This window comes from Zonotrichia albicollis, chromosome 7, assembly GCF_047830755.1.
Source record: "Zonotrichia albicollis isolate bZonAlb1 chromosome 7, bZonAlb1.hap1, whole genome shotgun sequence".
Taxonomy (NCBI): Eukaryota; Metazoa; Chordata; class Aves; order Passeriformes; family Passerellidae; genus Zonotrichia; species Zonotrichia albicollis.
In genome coordinates, this window is record NC_133825.1 from 31,622,850 (window position 1) to 31,639,584 (window position 16,735).

A 16,735-nucleotide genomic window follows, 5' to 3' on the forward strand; every position below is an offset into this window, starting at 1 on the left:
CCAGGTGGATTTATTTATAGTTTCTATGCCCGCAGTAATCAGCAGCTCGATGCTGCACAAGTCAGCAGGTCTCAGTCCCGAGACAGAGACGGAGTCACAGCCCTGTGCCAGCTCGGAGGTGTGGTGTGCGGGTGCCGCACCGACGCGGACCGAGTGCCCCCCGGTGCCCGCTCCAAACCGACAACGGGGAGGAAGAAGCCGCGTCCGTTCCTACGGGGTCGTTATGGCAACTGCGCGGGCAGGAGCCCGGGCCGCTTCTCCGCGGGGGCTGAGGGCAAAGGGAGGGACCCCGCCCTGTGCCCGGGGCTGCGGAGGCAGGTGGGGCACCGGCGGGGGAGCGGAGCGCGAGGAGCCGGTTGGCAGCATGGGAGGATGCGGGCTGGGAGCGGCGGGCCGCGGGCAGCCCCGGGGCGGGGACAGCCCAGTACCGGCGGAGGAGCGGGGCCCAGTGGCTGCCGGTCGAGAGTGTTATGAGAACTGTGAGCTCCAGGGATCCCTCCGCTGCTGCGGGCGGACAAGGGCGGCACAGCCCGCTGGAAGAGCCGCGGAGCCGGGCCGGTGGCCGACGGGGGTCTGGCGGGGCCGTCGCTCACCGGCAGCAGCGGGTCCCGGCTCCGCGTAGTGCTGAACGGACAGCGGCGCCGCGCTGCGCATGCGCGGCCGCCCGCCGGGGCTTGGGCGTGCGCTGGGAGCGGGAATGGGGGCAACCGGTGTGCGCCGGGAACAGGGGCCGTGGGGAACGGGGGCAGCCGGTGTGCGCCCGGGAACCTGGGCAGCTGCGGGGCTGAGCAACCGGTGTGCGCGGGGGAATTGAGGCCGTGGGGAACTGAAGCGGCTGGTGTGCGGTGGGATCTCGCGTGCGCTGGGGAAACGGGACAGCCGAGGAACTGGGACAGGCGGTGTGCTCTGGGGAGCCGGGGTAGCTGCGGGGCTGCAGCCACCGGAGTGCGCCGGGGAACTGGGGCCATGGGGATCTGGTGTGCCCTGGCGATCTGGGATAACTGAAGGAACTGGGACAGGCGCTGTGCGCGGGGGAGCGGCTGCGCCCCGTGAGCTAGGCCACCAGAGGCGGTGTGCGCGCCGCGCCGCCGGGAGCAACTTGTAGGAGTCGCTGCGACACCAGTGGGACCTATGACCACCGTGTCCCTCTGTGCGGCCCGGCACTCCCCACCGCGGTCCGGTGCCTCAGTCCGCTCCCGTAGCGCCCTCCGCCGCCGGGGCGCGGCCAGGGGCGGGGCCGAAGGTGGGGTGGTGGGGCGCGCGCACTTCCGCCCGCCGCCGTGACGTCACGGGCGGCCGCCGGTGTCCAGGGCGGGTGCGGCGCCGGATGGAGCGGCCGGGAGAGCCCCGCCGGGGCCGCAGGTACCGGGGAGCCGGGGAAAAGCAGGGCAGGGCATTGCAAGGCAAAGCAAAGCAAGGCTGGGCTGGGCGCGCTGCGGCGGGCAGCGGGACCGTGTCCTGGTCCCGGTGGCCGCCCCGCTGCGGCGGTGGGGCTGCCCGGGGGCGGCTCTGGGACCGAGCGAGGCCCCTTGGGACGGCGGGACGGGCATGGCCTCGGGTGAGGACCCCCTCAGGTGCGGACTGTGCTGGGGCCGAGTGTAACCGCGGCCTTTAGCCGCAGCTCGGTGGGCTTTGGGCTGCCGGGACCCCTCTGCTCCTTCCCTTCGCGGCCCGAGGCCTCATCTTCTCTGAACGGCCGCTCCTCGAAGGGAGATTCCCTGCGGGGAGCCCGGAGCCTTGTTTCTCCAGCGGGAAGGAGCAAGCGCCTGGTCTCTCCCCTGGCAGGGTGCCCGAGCGGCCCGGCACTGGATGCGGGGATTGCTGACAGGTAGAGCGATGCTCGGACACGAATGCTGGGCACAGCTACTGTGCGACTGCCGCGGTAACGCTGCAGCAGCTTCTGCAGCTTCTTGCTGCTGCTTCGCTGAGGGACAGGGCCTCCTTCAGCAGCTGGTGGAAAGCCCCACCCAAGCTCTCCTGGAGGGCACTGTGGGCCGGTAGACTCGGATGCCTGAGCAGTGAACGTCCCGGGCTGGGGAGGTGGTGATGCAGGCGGCAGGCACGTGCCCTGCTGATGGCTAGCCAAGGGGCTGTTCCCTGTGGGCTGATTGAGGGAATCGTCGCCGAGTCTGAGTCTTTCTTTTCGGCTGTTCTAGAGGCACCCGGCAGTAGGTGTGAGCTGATCTTGCCTGGCTCCTGCAGTAGCCTGGCTCTCTGGTGTCTGATGATGAGTGTGACCCCGACCAGGGGATGCCTCCTGGACCTGCCCTGGGAAGACATCTTGGTTCCACATATCCTCTGTCATCTGCCGCTGCAGCAACTCCTGAGCTTGCAGAGGGTCAGCAAGTCATTCCAGTCTCTCATCCAGCTGTACCTGGCCAACATGCGCTGCTTTGACTCAAGCCAGGTATTGGATGGCTCTGAGGCTGGGGGAGGACACAGATGTCCTACTGCTCTGGAACTAACAGGGGAGCATCTCTGTGGGGAGAAGAAAGGGTAGGCAAGGAGGGTAGTTTCTGGTCAGAAGCTTGGGTTAATAGTTCAGGTGTCAAACTGGACAGATGAGCTTAGGAAGGAGAGGCAGTGATTCAGGGCCCAGCAATGCCAGTGTCTTGAGTAAGAGGCCCTGAGAGGAGTAAGCTTGGAAACTCCACCCAGGCCATTATGGGGCACTGGCTGGCAGTTTGGAGTTTTGGAGTGGCATGTCACGAAAGTTGTGCTGTAGGTTGGGTCTGATGGGAGATAACTCTGCTTGATCTTTAGGGAAAGTTTGTGCTATTGGAAAGTTTGTGCTATTCCTGGGAGCCACTGCCTGGGACAGACTGGAGTAGCTGCTATTCTGTGAGGACACAGAGTGGTCTAGCCAAGGGATATTTGGAGAGCGGAGGTGTGGAGCTCATCATGAGGATATAAATGCAGGAGTGATATTGTGGGATGGAGAAGCCAGAGTATCGTCTAGCTTGTGGCAGTAGCATTGGAATGAGGTGAGCAGTCTGATGGTAGAGTTTGCCTTGGGATGAGGACAGGGGATGGCTTTGGTCACTATTGTCACAGAAGAAGAGAGGAGGGGAGAGAGTATTTGGTGGGGACCAGGCTTATCTGAAACCCTGGGAGGATGCCTCATTCTTCCTGGGTTCCCCACGCAGATCGGACCTGCCATCCCTCGGGCCGCTTTTGTTAACCTGTTGAAGGACAACGAAGTTCTGCAGCAGCTGGCACTCCAGAACTGCTCCGAGTGGCTGACGGACCGGGAGCTGCTCCCGGTCATTGGGCAGAACCACCACCTGCACCAGATCCAGCTGAAGGGCTGCGCCCAGCTCAGCCGCCACGCGCTGGTGGCCATCTCGCTGAGCTGCCCCCAGCTGCGCCAGCTCTCCCTGGCTCACTGTGAGTGGGTGGACAGCCTGTCCCTGCGCAGCCTGGCTGACCACTGCAAGGCCCTGGAGGCCGTGGACCTGACGGCCTGTCGCCAGCTGAAGGACGAGGCCATCTGCTACCTGGTGCAGAAGTGTGGCAGGCTCAAGTCTCTGTCACTGGCTGTCAATGCCAACGTGGGCGACGTGGCAGTTGAGGAGACTGCCAAGTGCTGCCCAGAGCTGGAGCACTTGGACCTCACGGGGTGTCTACGAGTCAAGAATGACTCCATCAGGTACTGAGCAACATGGGGGGCCAGGGTGGGCATGGCAGGTGTCTGGCATGGGGAGAGGGACAGAACCAGAGAGGAAAGTCATGTTTCTTCATGCTGAAAGCAGTGAGAGCTTAGCCTGGGAGACAAGCCACTAGCAGGCCCTTCAGGGGAAGCACTATGTGCTATTGACAGCAAATTTCCTAGCATATCATGGAGGATAGGTCTGGGATCCGGATGTCCCTTGACTTTATCTCATACCACCGTGGTGCTGTCCCCAGAGGATGGTGCATGTGTGGCACAGTCACGAGCGCTAGGCTGCTGGGAGTAAAGAGGCTTGTGAGTGGTGAACTTAGGAGTCCTGACTTGCAACTTGCCTTTGCTGTCTTTCTTGGCAGGGTCCTGGCTGAGTACTGTCCCAAGCTGCGCTCGCTGAAGGTCAAGCATTGCCACAACGTGGCTGAGTCCAGCTTGAGCATCCTCCGGAGCCGTGGGGTGGAGCTGGATGTGGAGCCTCCGCTGCAGAGGGCTCTCGTTCTGCTGCAGGATGTGGTTGGCTTCGCCCCTTTCATCAACCTTCAGATCTAGAACTGCTGCTGCTGGGGAGGGAGGGACTGACACAATGCTGGGATCCCAGAAGGATGCCGGAACTGGCTGCTGTAGGGATGTGCAGAGGGAGAGGTCAGTCCCATTGGTGAGGCTGGCCTGAGTGGGGCTCACTCTTTCCTCTGGGGCTGTGTAGCAGCCACTGAGTGCTCATAAGTGGACTTCATTGGTGCCTCTGGGGAAAGTAACTCCCTCTGCAGTGGTGTGGAAAGAGCGAGTGATTTGCAGGAACACCATGGTGCTGAACAGGTGCTTGGTCAGGCCAGCTGATAGATAGGACTTATTATTTGTTGTATTTTAAATCTTTAAGCGGCAGCTGTCCAGAAAGCAGGGGAGTGTTTGATGGGGACTGTCCTCTGGGGTGGGTGTGCAGGGCATGCCAGTGGAGCTGTGGAACAAAGCAGACCAGCTGGAGCAGAAAGAATAGCTACCAACCCTCCTCTTGAGAGAGGGCTGGCCCCTCTGGGCTCTGGGAGGAGGGCAGTGAGCCTAAGCTCCAGCCCACAGCCACTGGCTAGCCTGGCACCAAAGGACTAGCATGGCCCCAGTATAGGCAGTGTGTCTGCCCAGGCCTAGTGTGCTGGTTTAGGCTGGAACAAGGTGGGAATTGTGCTCCAGATGGCAGTTTGACTGACAGAAAAATGCCAAACCTAGCTGTGCTGTCACTGAAAGCAGTTGGTCATTGCCATTTGTTTCTTCCAGCATCTGACTATTTTAGTAGTGCCCAGGCCTGCTACTGTATTTTGCTCCCTGTTGTGTGGCTGGAGCTTTGGCTCTCAACAGTGGTGAGAAATGGCAGGAGCACTGACTCTGCTATCAGCTGGAGTTTATGGAGAGAGCTGCAGATTGTGTTGGCAGGGGGAGCCTAGTGCTGGAGCTGAGCCTAAGCCCTTTTATCTGCTAGGCAATTAATCAAACAGCAGCTGCATCTTGAGAACGTGAAGAGAGTAATTAGAGGAAGAGAGGATGACCCTGCTCCTGTCTTTGGAGGCAGTGTTTTAAAGCATGTGCACGCTCTGGCTGAACTACACACCAACTCACATCATCTTTATTAATACTGGCACTCAAAGCAACAGTGCACAAAGACTTGTTAAAAAGGTTGCTGCAAAAGCACATGCCACATCTCAGATCTAAAAATGTCCCATGCAAGGAATAGCAGAGAATGCCCAGGTCCTGGAGAGCCACTGCAGTGTGCCCCTGGGGGCAGAGGGATAGCTACACAAGGAGAGAAGTCTGCTCAGCCAGGTTAGTTGAGGAAGCTGAAAGCAGTGTCCTGGCTTCCAGGTTAGTTCAAGTTAGTGGCAGGTGGAGTCGACCTCACTCCTAGCACCACACATCCATCCTGCCATGCCTGGCAGTGAGGTGGAAGGTTGAAGAGCTGGAGGACCTGGCTGTCAGTGGAACTTATACTTCCTGGCTGGTTTTAGGCTGATGTAGGTTCTCTTCATCTCCTCACTCTCAGGCTTCTTGATGTCTTTGTACCTCTCTCCTTTTGTGCTCACCACCTGGTTATCAATATAGCGGATCAACTTCTTGGGAGCCTGGAGAGGAAAGATATCAACACCAAGTGGATGGACAGCCACACTGCTAGAGAAATGGAGGGGGCAAGCAAAAGCAGAGCTGCACTATGGGAGGTGGGTGGGCTGCTTTACCATTGTCTGTGTTGGGAATCTTGGCCAAAACTGGGAAGGGTGCTATCTGATGGGAGGGAGCAAGAGCCATGGTAGTCAGCAAAGGTAAGTACTGACATTTCCTGCAGCACCTTAGCTGAGCTAATCTTCCCTCTTTGACTGACAGGTTCTATGAAGAGACCTGCCTTTGGCCTGCCCTGTTGTGTTTTTTGGACTTGCAGCCTGGTTTTATTTTAACCTTTGGGACATTTAAACTGCTGGTGAGCTGGGCCTGCTTACCTCTTTGGGTGGAGCTGGCCGATGTGTTTTCTGGTCGTCTGCACTATCCACCATCATGTATCTGAAACACAAGAAGCATTCAGTGAACACTCTAACATACATTGCTGGGGGCTACTCCCAGCCTATGTCCCTTCTCCCCTGGCTGGTTTGTGTCCTACTTGCCTAGATTGCAGCTAGGAAAACTTGATGTTCCCCTCTGGGTGAAATGGGCAAGAAGTATGTCACCCTTCTGGTGAGAATCTAGTGGGATTCTCCTGGAGTGGTATCCTTGGCTGTATGTGAAGGGTATTGAAAACTCAGGTGGTTGAGAATGCTGACAGCCACTGCAGAACTGAGAGAGGTACTGAGGTCTGCTGTGATCTGCCATCGGGGCAGCTTTGTTCCTTCTCAGTGCTAGTGATGGCAGCCAAATGAGAAATAGGTGAGGTTACAGGACCAATCTGTCTGCTTTTGCCCTGAATGATGGTGTTCCTTTCACACTCCTCCTACTACTTGACTATGAAACAGGTCTGTGCTGGAAGCAACTTGATAAAAGCATCACCTCATTTCCTATGTAACTGAAACATCAGGGTCCAAGCATTTGCTTGCTGTACTGCTGAGTTGCTACTCTGAGATTTTGGTGCTGGTTCAGCACAGGTGACCATGACTTCTCCCTCAGTAGTTAGTATAGTTACTCTTGTGTATCTTCAGCTATGGCGATCTGCTTTCTGTACCTGTGCTTGAGTGATGTTTAAAGTACAGGATGTTGCCAAAATGTCATTAAAGTGAAGTTCTCAGAAACATAACAAGAAGCTGGTGATTTTTTTGTTCCCTTGCCTGTCCCTCTGAAATGAGCCTGCACAGGAGATGGGCAAGGACAAGGATTACTACTTCTGCCTGGATGCTGTTCTGCCTTGCTTTATCGTTCCTAGCCTATTGACTGTTTATTTTGTCCCTGGGGAGAATGTAAAGTGGAGAAGATGTGGCTGGATAGACATGTGGAAGCTGTATGCCTGCATGAGGATACTCATGAAAGATGTGATCTTAAAGCAGATAGATGAAACCAACAGTGTGGGTTCTCCCATTGAGAATTCTGTTTGAATGCTTTTAGAAATGAATATAGGTAAACTAGTCTTAAGCTACTTTCGTTCCCAAGAAGTCCATAGGACTTCAGAGAGGTTTCTTTAAATGCATTGAATTCACACCTTCAGCAATTGAGATTTAATCTTCCCAATGCTGTTGTACAGGCAGTCTCTCTAAGGTATTTTTAACCTTGTTTGGACTGTCTCCAAGAATGGAGGTATGAATGAGTTACTGTAGTTCTACAGGTCACCATGTGTTTGTTACCTGAGCTGCAGCATGATGTTTGTGCCTTGAACCTTTAACCAGGACCTCAGCTAACAGCACTGACTTACACTGCATCTGTAGGAGGCTGAAACCTTGCACGCAGCCAGTGCTGTGACCCAGCTGGTACAGGTCATGTGTTTCTGTGCCAGAGCTCTAAAAGAAACCAAACCTGTTCTGTTGTTTAGGTTTTGTGGGTTGTTTGGGTTTTTTGTGTGTATATGTTTGGTTAGTTGGTTTTTTCATTTTTATTTTCCTTCTTCCCAGCTGATGATTGTGTTTGTGCTTAGATGTGTTCAGCCAGTACCCACCCCTAGTTCTTTACAGACCACACTGTTCCCCAGACTGCTACCTCTTCATTGATTTGGAGCAAAACAAGGGGTTCTTTGCTGCTGGGTACTTACTTCTGTAGGATGACCTGTTTTAGCTCCTCGTGGTTGGGTGCTCTGCGGGGCCGTGCCAGTTCCTGGGAGGAGACAAGCTGGTGTGTGAATAGCAAAACAACAGGGCATACAGCTTACCTCCTAGCTCAGGGAACCCAGCTGCTGGTGGAGCACTCCAGGGGGAAAGGGGTGCCAGCCACAGCTCCACGGGGGTCCTGCCTTGGTGGGCACAGCCTATATTAATAGAGCCAGGGGAGGGAGAGGAGCTGTCGCTCTGCATGATCCTCCTGGCTTATTGTGCATAAAGTTTCTGCAGTCAAAATTTCTGCTTGTAGCAGAGATCTGTGGCACCTTATGTCCCTGAGTTCTGCCCTGCTCCTTGGCCCACTGCCACCCTGGTCAGAGTACAGTACCTTCACACTCGCACCTGCTGGGCCAATTTGCACCTTCTCCTCCACAATTAACTGCACTGCCTCTTCCAAGTTCCCCAAGGTCATGGCGAGAGCCTTCTCTGCCTGGCTCACAGTACAGGCTGGGAACATCTCCAGGAGCAGCTCCACCCCATCCTTCAAGTCAGCACCTTCCTAGTTGGAGAAAGAGACAGAGGTAAGTTGGGGATGCAGCGGTGAGGAGAGGGCTACTGAAAAGGGCCTCTGTTTTTTCATAGTCAGGAAATTCAGCTTGCCTTTTGCTGAAAGCTCTCCTTACCATCATTACTAAATCTGATTCTTGAAGCTAACAGGGGACTGTATCTTTGGAAGCACCATCTCCTCTCACTCTCCTTTGATCTCCTCCCTCTGTATTTCACCTTGCTTTAAAGCAGGGCTCCCATAACCTGACTCATCCATGCTTAAGAGTGAGTGAGCTTCCTGGACCCTGTGGTGCGAATGCCTGACTCCTGCCCACCTTGTAAGTTATATGTACTTTGATTAGAAAGGAAAGGGGCTGCTAAACACTGACCTGATGCTACATCAGAAGGCATCACCATAGCAGCATTTGCTGGAACGCTGTGGACACAGAATGCTTGTATTGCAGAGCAGGAATAGATCAGTACTGGAGCAACAGCAAGGAGGGTGGGGGGGAGGAAGCTGGGGTTGATGTAGAAGGTACTGCAGTACCTGTAGCTGCTGTGGGATTTCTGAAGGCATTGGGACAGGCTCTCTCAGCCACTGCTCTTGCTTACCCTTTCCAGCCACTGAAAAGGATGAGCCAGAGCATTGGCTCACAGTCTGTCAGCATATAATTTTCTGACAGTCTTGCTCAGGCCATAGAGTGGAGAGGATCATGGACACAAGTGATGCTGTGTCACAGCCTATGCTGTCCAGAGCTGGAAAATGCCCTCAGGTGGTGCTGGTAGCCTAGTGCTGTGTGCCTGTCCCAGTGCTCCTGCTCCTCTGCAGGGTACTCATACCTGGGCCCCGGCTCCGTCTGTTACAGTGCACAGTCTTTCCCCGTTGCAGGCTCCAGCTCCAGCCTCCTGGCCCTTGGTGAGATCTTCAGAGGATGCTTCACTCCTGCTTTCCACAGCCTTTTGGCCAAGTTTTTCTTAAAGACACAGTGATATCTCCTGAGGAACAGTCCCACTAAGGCTAGAGCTCTGTGCTTTCTGTTGGCATTAGATTGCTAGTGCATTGTGTGCCAAAGCAAATCTCTTCATAAGTGACAATACTTGGAAAGACTACTGTTTCTCCTGCCCTCAGCAGGGACAGCTGCAGCTCTGCTCCCACTGATCTGCAGGAAGCCAGTGCTAGCACATGCTGGAGTGCCTGAGTTCTGCATTTCCAGGCTGTAAAGGGCATGGACTGCTTGCAAATTCAATTATACTTTTCAATTCTCAGTCCACTAGTGCTTCGGTTGTGGATACTACTATTTCTAAGAATTCCCTGGTATTTGCTCTTTGAACTAAGGTGTAGTTTTGATTTTTAAACTTGGGAATACACTGTGGTAGTCCTCAGGCTGCATGCAAGCCAGCACATCCTGTGATCAGGTTAGTCTGATGCATCTCTTTTTTTACAGGCTCTTTTTCCCATGGTAGGAAGAACCATTTCACTTTTGTTCTGTCCTAAGACTGGAATAGTGCTTTCCTTCCACACTCTGGCTACATCAGGATCCTCAAAGGGTAGGATGCAGGGGAGCAGGGCAGAAGATTTTGTCAAGTTCAAGAAAGCAGCAAGAAAGATAAAAGACAGGGCTGTCTATTCTACATTGTATAGCCTTCTGGCAAGGCAGCAGTGATGTTGCTAGACCAGCAAAACTCAGACTGGTTATGTCCTGAAAGATTTGATATCCAGGCACTGCAACCTGTCTGTTCTTTAGTGGAAAGTACCCATGGAGTTAATTGATACAGCAATCCAGCTGGCCTGTGAATGCTGAGGTTAGAAGGGGCCATTGTCACAGCGTAGTCTTCAGCAGTCCTGCACAGTGCAGGTCAGAGCACATCACTGATTTTGCATCTGTGCCAGGGTTCATGGATGAACAGGAAGTGAGCTTTGAGGATGCTCAAAGTTAGATGTGATACATGCACTCAGCTGGATACCCTATTTGATGATGTACCTGATAAAGGCTGCCCAGTGGTAGTGCCACTTAGGCAGATGGCTATCAGAGGCAGGCAGAAATCCTCTTTCAGAATTAACTTACAGCAGAATTTCAACAAGCAGCCCTGAATTAGTTATTTCTTTGTTATTACTCTGGCTTTGATCTCAATACAGGTATTTCGAGAATTAATCAAGTGTTTTTCACTTCAGTATGTCTTGGACAGTATTCCATATGACTCTAACCTCCCATCTCCCATTTGTTGATGTGAAAAACCTGTTGGAAAAAAACCCCCAAACCTGTCAATCAATTTGGGCTACCTTATGAGTTCCTAACTGTGGCAAACAAGTTTGTACTTTTTCTGTGACATTGTTCAACTCCAAATATTAAGGCTAAAAACATGTACAGATCTTGTGCTGACATTGTTTGTGTAACTCACCTTTGTTGCGAGCTTCACAAAGCCTTTCTGACAGGGAGAACATCATTTCACAAACATCCCCACTGCAAGAGACAGAAGCTGTATAATAAGCATGAGGAATAAAAGCACTAGCCTCTCCTACTTGGCTACCATTTTATAGAAAGACAAGGCTTGATGGGAAGCCCAGTAAAATCAACCGGTATTTCAGATTACCAAGGACCTAGTTGCAAACTATATTAGGATTAGCATCTGTGTATTCAGGCAAAGGGTGACTTATCATGATGGTTCAGGTTTAGTACTAATACATTTTCATCTGGGTATAACAAAAGAATTTGTAGTATTGGGAGTCTTGGGGCCAGGCCCTTGATGCATGGCATACACATACAAACCAGTAACAATCACATACCTGTGGATTTCTGCAAAACCAGGGATATATGCCTCCATCATTTCCACAAAGGTGTCCATGTCAAAAGTCTCTTCAGAGGACTCTGGTGAGCCCAGCTCTTCCAGGACACCCGTGATGTAAGAGAAGAAAACATCATCCATCCCACTGGAGACAAAGACAACACAGATAGCAAGGTCAACAGGCCCATTTTTTCCTCTCTCCATCCCCATTCTGCCTAACCTTGTGTCTTTCTAATACAGCAGCAGGAGCTATGTGACTGTACATTATGAGGAGATACCACCCCTAAGGCCAAGTAGCAGGTGGTCAGTGGCTGAGAGGGAAGCATTAACAGATAAATAGTGCATGTGGTCCTGCTTCCTGGGCAGCACTGAATGAAAGTCCCAGTGTGTGCTCCAGAGGCTGTGCTCCTGTGGGTGCTTCAGCAGAGCTAACCAAAATACTCCACGTGTTCAAGGCCTTGGCTGTTCTATATTGACTGGTATTTCAGGTGAGTTACCCTTTCTGTGGGATACAGGGTTCTCTGCTTGCTGCACTCCACACTGGTGTCACTGCTGCCACCAGCTGCAAAACTCACTGCTGTGGTCCAGCCTCAAGGCGGCTGTATCTCTGCATGCAGGCAGACCTCAAAACAGAGAGAGGCCTGAAAGAGATGATCCTGCTCAGAAAGCCATTTGGGAGCGCTGTGGAATGAAGGAAATCCCATATCCTAATGGGTATTACTGGACAGGAAATTAATCATCTTGGTCATCAAAGAAATGCCATTGCTAGATTGCAATGCTAAACTATAGTTATTCCAGCATTCCCATCAGAGCCTGTACAAATTACCTACATCCTGGATCTGACTTGAGAGGGAGCAACACAAAGTACAGGAAAAACTACAGAATTCAGTACAATGCACAGAGTGACAATGCAGGAGCACAATACTGGAATTGCCTATCTCAACATACCTGAGATCTGCTGCAGGGATGTGGGACTGGATGAAGCGTGTCAGTGTGTCTTGAATGATTCTTTCAATCTCCATATCTCTCTAAGCCTTTTCCTTTTTTTAAAAAAAAAAAAAGAAGGAAAAACTCCATGTAATTTTAATAAAATAAAAATATCAAGATCAAAATGCAGGTATGGTATAGGCAAGTGTGCTCTTCCCATGAGAACAATTCACAAACTTCTCCAATGTCTTGTCATCTCTGGGTAACAGCAGACAAAGATATCCATAAAAAACTGCAGTATGAGGATCTACTGGAAAAAGGAGCCCAGTGTCTTGGGCCTCTCCTGACTGTGTTGATGCTGTCAGTATGCAGCTGTACCGTACATTTAACAAGTCCCCTCTGGGAAGCAAAGCTGGAAATGCAGATGTGTCCAGCTGCAGGAACCAGGGACCCCTTCTGAGCTGGAAGACTGTGCTGTCCAGTGAGGAAGAAACAGGGAGTGGGCTTGTACACTCCCTGCAGAAAGGGGTGGACCTTCCAGCCAAGAGCATATGCAATGATGCTTGGACTTGACTCAGGAATGAGTGGGAGGAAGGGTAATGTCTCCTAAAGAAAGGACATCCTAGAGTATATTTTACAGGGAAATACCAAGCAGGGCACAGACGAGTAGTCTGCCAGCCAAAATATCAAAGGTCTCCAGGTCAGGCATGGACTGCCAATGGAATCCTGCCCAAACAGGAGCCCGTTGTTGTGCTCGGTAAATGAGCCATTCTAGAGCTGATGCAGCTGCAACAAGGGGCACTTGATAACCCAAAACTCAGGGGAGTTCTAAGAATCACAGAGCTCCTACAGAAGCAGTGGCAGAAGGGGGCTGCCCACAGCCCTGCTTTGGCTATCAGTACTGAGCCTGGACTGAACAGGGTGGAAAAAAGCTGTTTCTTAACCATTCCTTCCCCTTGGGGTCTACAGAGCTGCTGGGTGGACAAATTCTTGGTACAAGCACCAAGTTCTTCAAGGAAACCAGCCTTGCATTTAGAGAAACTGGTATGGTCATTGGCCAGAGAGGTTCCCAGGGTCATCATGCTCTCATCAGTGCAGTTCTCTCATTTCAACCCCACTAGGACCTGGCCAGGCCTGTTTGACACAGAACTCATGGAACAGTCATATAGCTTACTAACAGACAATTCTGGTGTCCCATGGGAACCAGAAAGGTTTGGCATTTCCGAACTAGAGGAGTCTTCCAGAGTTAGCAGCCTATAAACAAAACCACCCCATGACACTCAGCCAAATTTAGAACTATGTAACTCGGGACATCAAAACTCCTTCTGCATTAAACTTTCAAATGCTACACTGCTTCTAGTGATGATCTGCAATAGTTAAGGGGAAGATTCACTAGGAGACTTATCCTATGTGCTCAGTTTTGTGTGAGTGATTTACAATGCACAAAATTATCTACAACCCAAAGGCAAGAGAAATCACTCTACTGAGAGCTCAGTTTTCCTGAAAAGATGTTACCATACTTCTAAACTTCCAGTCATAATTGCAATGTGGGTTTTAAGATCACTTCACTAGTTGATACTGATTCAAATGAATTTGTGAAAGTCCTTCTGCATTTCTTGTTGCAATATGGGTTCTGTATAACATGTTGCACAGAATCTATTTTTAAAAGCATAGGATGAAATGATACTCCTATTGCTCTGCTCACAGCCTTACAGTTTTGCACTGTCAGAACATGAGAGCTTCAGCTCCTGGCAATCCCTGTCATTTTCTGACAAACCCCAGTCTTTAAACACTGAGGTTTTTTATCAAGGAGTGAGCAGTGGAGCACTGCATGTCATCTCATTAAGTCAGGCTTAGTTTGAAATGCCAGCAGTGCTTATTTGAATCACATAACGTTGCATGGCATACACATTTCCTCACCTCAGGCAGAGAAAAGTGGTATCAGTTCTCAAACTGTGAATGTGAAAATTACTCATTTTCTGTATTAGATGCTTTGGCCAGTTTCCCACCCTATTGTCAGTCCTGAGAACCTAGCAATCTCAACAACCTCCATCCCCTTGTATTCTCCTTCCCAACATGTTAATGTCAAATTTATTTTGTTGGCTTGGTGGGGCTTTTTGTAAAACAAATGTAGAAATAATATCCCTCTAAAAGTACCATTGCTCTTGTGGTGTATGAAATAAGTACTTATGGTATATTGAAGAAAAGTTGGTATGAATCTGTCTTCCTCAAAAAAAAAAAAAAGGCAAGAATCTCAACTGTTTGCATACAGCTAGATTGTTTTGGAAGGTTCTTTCAACTCCAAGTTCAGTAATCATTCTTAAATGGTCAGTGTGATGGAGTGGGAATGACTGTGAGCCTTGGACTTCTTACTAACAAGACAGACTCAAGCAATTTAGAAGAATGTTTCTGAACTAAGGAACTGTATATCAACTTTTATGGGATCATAAATTTGCCTACCGATGACTAGAGGTATCTGCAAGTGGAAGGAGGTGGGTGTTGTATCCTTGGATGTTTCTCAGAACAGGTTAGAGCAAGTGTATGTAAATCTGATCTGAGAAGGTTCATTTAGCTCAAGTGTCAGTGAGTGAATAATGGGACAGGGATGGTTCACTGAGCTCTCTCTGAATTTTTTTTCTGAAAAAGCACAGAGCATGTCTTATGCTGCTTGGTGTGTCTGTGCTTGGGGAAGTGCTTTGCTCTGGGATATAAGGCCCCCTCAGTGCAGCCTGTGACATACAGGCCCAGAGGGAACTTCTCAAAACACATGTGCAGGACAGAAAATGAGCTGTGGCTATACTCTACCTGAACTATTAGACTCAAACTTCAGCTTAAAAGAAAACTTTCCAGGCTAAATTACAGTTTACAGACAATTTCAGTGCTTCCATATTTTTTGTTTTTCTCACTAAAGAAGTCCCTGAAAGTGCTTTCACAGTGTGGCTGCTATGGGAAAGCAGACTGAGGTCACTGTGAGTGTTTACACAATTAACTGCTTAATGCTCTAAAATTAACATAGGACTTTTGTTCATAGCTTAGTCCCAGTAAACTACAGTGATAGAAGATAATAATGCCAGTGGCCAGGCCCTGCCCTCCCCTCTAGATCTACCCTGGAGAGCTGCACTTGGATACTCTGCTGGCACGGGGCCCTTACCGGAGCAGACGTGTCACCTGTGCGAGGTCTTCGGCTCACGGCCACTGTTTGTGAAATCACTTCAGTGCCTGCAGAGGAGTTGACAGTCCATCCTATGCCTGCCAGGCTCAAGCCATGAATGAGGGAACCCCTTTATGGGAAAGGAAAGCTGAATTAGCTGAAACAGGACCACAAGAGAATCATTCTGTATACTGGTGTCTTTATGTTTTACATCACTTGTGACCATTTCCCCTAACGCAGAGGGTGCAGCTTTATTCTTTGGGATAAAATGTATTTTGTGAAAGGACAACGTGGCTGTGAGAACGTTGTACCTGTCACCCTTCAAATTCACTGCGATGCCGCAATGTTTTTCAACATCCACGGTTCATGCAGCAAGGCCAGCAGTGGTCCCTGCACATCACCAACATACCGCAAAGGCACTGCCGGCCTCATCGCCACGGCCGAGCAGGAGTTGTCTCTCGAGGCTCCGAGGAGACACACCGGAGAGCGAGCACCGGTGTTCTGCAGCGCGGGTGGCCGCGGCCGGGGCCCCAGAGGGGAGCGGCGACACGGCCCGAGCGACTTTCAGCGCGCTCGGGCTGCTCCCCGCCACCGGCGGGCCACGCTCCCTGCCGCGGGCTGACAGCGAGGCCGCAGAGCGTCCCGAACACGCGGGGCACGGGCCGGGTCCCCCCGCCGCGCCGCCCGCACCGTGGGTCGGTCCCCGCACCGCGGAGGCTGCGCCTTATTCTGCCCGGCCCCCTGGCCCGTCTCCCGCCCCCCGCGCTGCGGACCCCTGAAAGCCCCACTCCGGGTTCCCCGGCGCTGTGTCCCGGGTCCCCAGTCCCGTATCCCGTGTCCCACATCCCGAGTCCCCGCGGGCGGGGCGGTAACGGGCGCGCGCCGCCGCCGCCGGGGGTTAGCGGTCACCTGATCGCCCGCGCGCCCCCGCCGCGCCGTCCTCCCTGCGCGCGGGGCCCGCGCGGCGCGCTTGAACGCGTCACGTGGCCGCGCCAGCCGCCAGCCGCCCAGGCGCGCGCGGCCGGCAGGGCGGGGGGGGGCAGGGCAGGGCGGCTGCGCACTGCCGCTCCCCGCGCCGCCATCTTTGCTGTGGGCAGCGGCCCGGGCAGGCGCGGCGCCGGTGGGAGGGATGGGAGCGCTTGGCGGAGCCACCCCGGGAAAGGCTCCCAGGTGCTCTTCTCGCTGCCAAGTGCCAGAGACGCGTTTCCTACTGAGAGTAGCAGGAAACCACTGGTGTTTGGGCCAGGTTGCCAAGCCATTCGTTCAGCCAGAGCTCTCTCACGGGATGCTCCCCAAGCTACCGCCCAGTCCAGTCTCCTGGCTAAAGACTCACCCAGCACACCCAGGCTCGACGAGCGGGGTGGGGACGGGAGCAGAGCGGGATGATGGGACACAGCGGGATGGGGACAGGAGCTGAGCGGGATGATGGGACACAACGGGATGGGGGCAGGAGCT

The 16,735-nt window shown here is 52.5% G+C and overlaps 3 protein-coding genes across 6 annotated transcripts in view; 1 reads left to right on the forward strand and 2 right to left on the reverse strand.

Annotated features, from left to right (window-relative positions):
• Positions 1–666, reverse strand: part of PSD (pleckstrin and Sec7 domain containing) — a 41,668-nt gene extending 41,002 nt beyond the window's left edge. The window contains exon 1 of the mRNA XM_014275554.3: positions 594–666. The gene's annotated coding sequence lies outside the window, so the exon portion shown is untranslated. The remainder of the gene's footprint in view (positions 1–593) is intronic.
• FBXL15 (F-box and leucine rich repeat protein 15) lies at positions 79–8,155 on the forward strand. 3 transcript variants are annotated; one of them, XM_005481285.4, is made up of 4 exons: positions 79–318; positions 2,157–2,407; positions 3,147–3,649; positions 4,024–8,155. In XM_005481285.4, exons 2-4 carry the CDS (start codon positions 2,225–2,227, stop codon positions 4,211–4,213), a joined length of 876 nt encoding a protein of 291 aa, XP_005481342.1. In that variant the 5' UTR covers positions 79–318; positions 2,157–2,224; the 3' UTR covers positions 4,214–8,155. The 3 variants fall into 3 exon arrangements, with proteins under 3 accessions (XP_005481342.1, XP_005481343.1, XP_005481341.1); XM_005481286.4 differs by lacking the exon at positions 79–318 and adding an exon at positions 682–1,362; XM_005481284.4 differs by lacking the exon at positions 79–318 and adding an exon at positions 1,415–1,828.
• CUEDC2 (CUE domain containing 2) lies at positions 5,253–16,333 on the reverse strand. 2 transcript variants are annotated; one of them, XM_074544889.1, is made up of 10 exons: positions 16,190–16,333; positions 15,281–15,410; positions 12,151–12,242; positions 11,204–11,347; positions 10,819–10,880; positions 9,259–9,392; positions 8,261–8,431; positions 7,869–7,930; positions 6,142–6,202; positions 5,253–5,772 (listed from the first exon to the last, which is right to left on the reverse strand). In XM_074544889.1, the coding sequence occupies exons 3-10, from the start codon at positions 12,222–12,224 to the stop codon at positions 5,626–5,628; spliced, it is 855 nt and encodes a 284-aa protein (XP_074400990.1). In that variant the 5' UTR covers positions 12,225–12,242; positions 15,281–15,410; positions 16,190–16,333; the 3' UTR covers positions 5,253–5,625. The 2 variants fall into 2 exon arrangements, with proteins under 2 accessions (XP_074400990.1, XP_005481339.1); XM_005481282.3 differs by lacking the exon at positions 16,190–16,333 and adding an exon at positions 15,690–16,178.
• Positions 16,334–16,735: the final 402 nt, after the last annotated feature.

Coding starts and splice junctions, on each gene's coding strand:
- FBXL15 (XM_005481284.4), top strand. Junction 2,408..3,146: donor GCTGCTTTGACTCAAGCCAG/GTATTGGATGGC, acceptor TTCCCCACGCAG/ATCGGACCTGCCATCCCTCG. Junction 3,650..4,023: donor GTCAAGAATGACTCCATCAG/GTACTGAGCAAC, acceptor CTTTCTTGGCAG/GGTCCTGGCTGAGTACTGTC.
- CUEDC2 (XM_074544889.1), bottom strand. CDS start 12,224: ATGGAGATTGAAAGAATCATTCAAGACACACTGACACGCTTCATCCAG. Junction 10,881..11,203: donor GGTTTTGCAGAAATCCACAG/GTATGTGATTGT, acceptor TGTCTCTTGCAG/TGGGGATGTTTGTGAAATGA. Junction 9,393..10,818: donor TTGTGAAGCTCGCAACAAAG/GTGAGTTACACA, acceptor TGTGTCTTTAAG/AAAAACTTGGCCAAAAGGCT.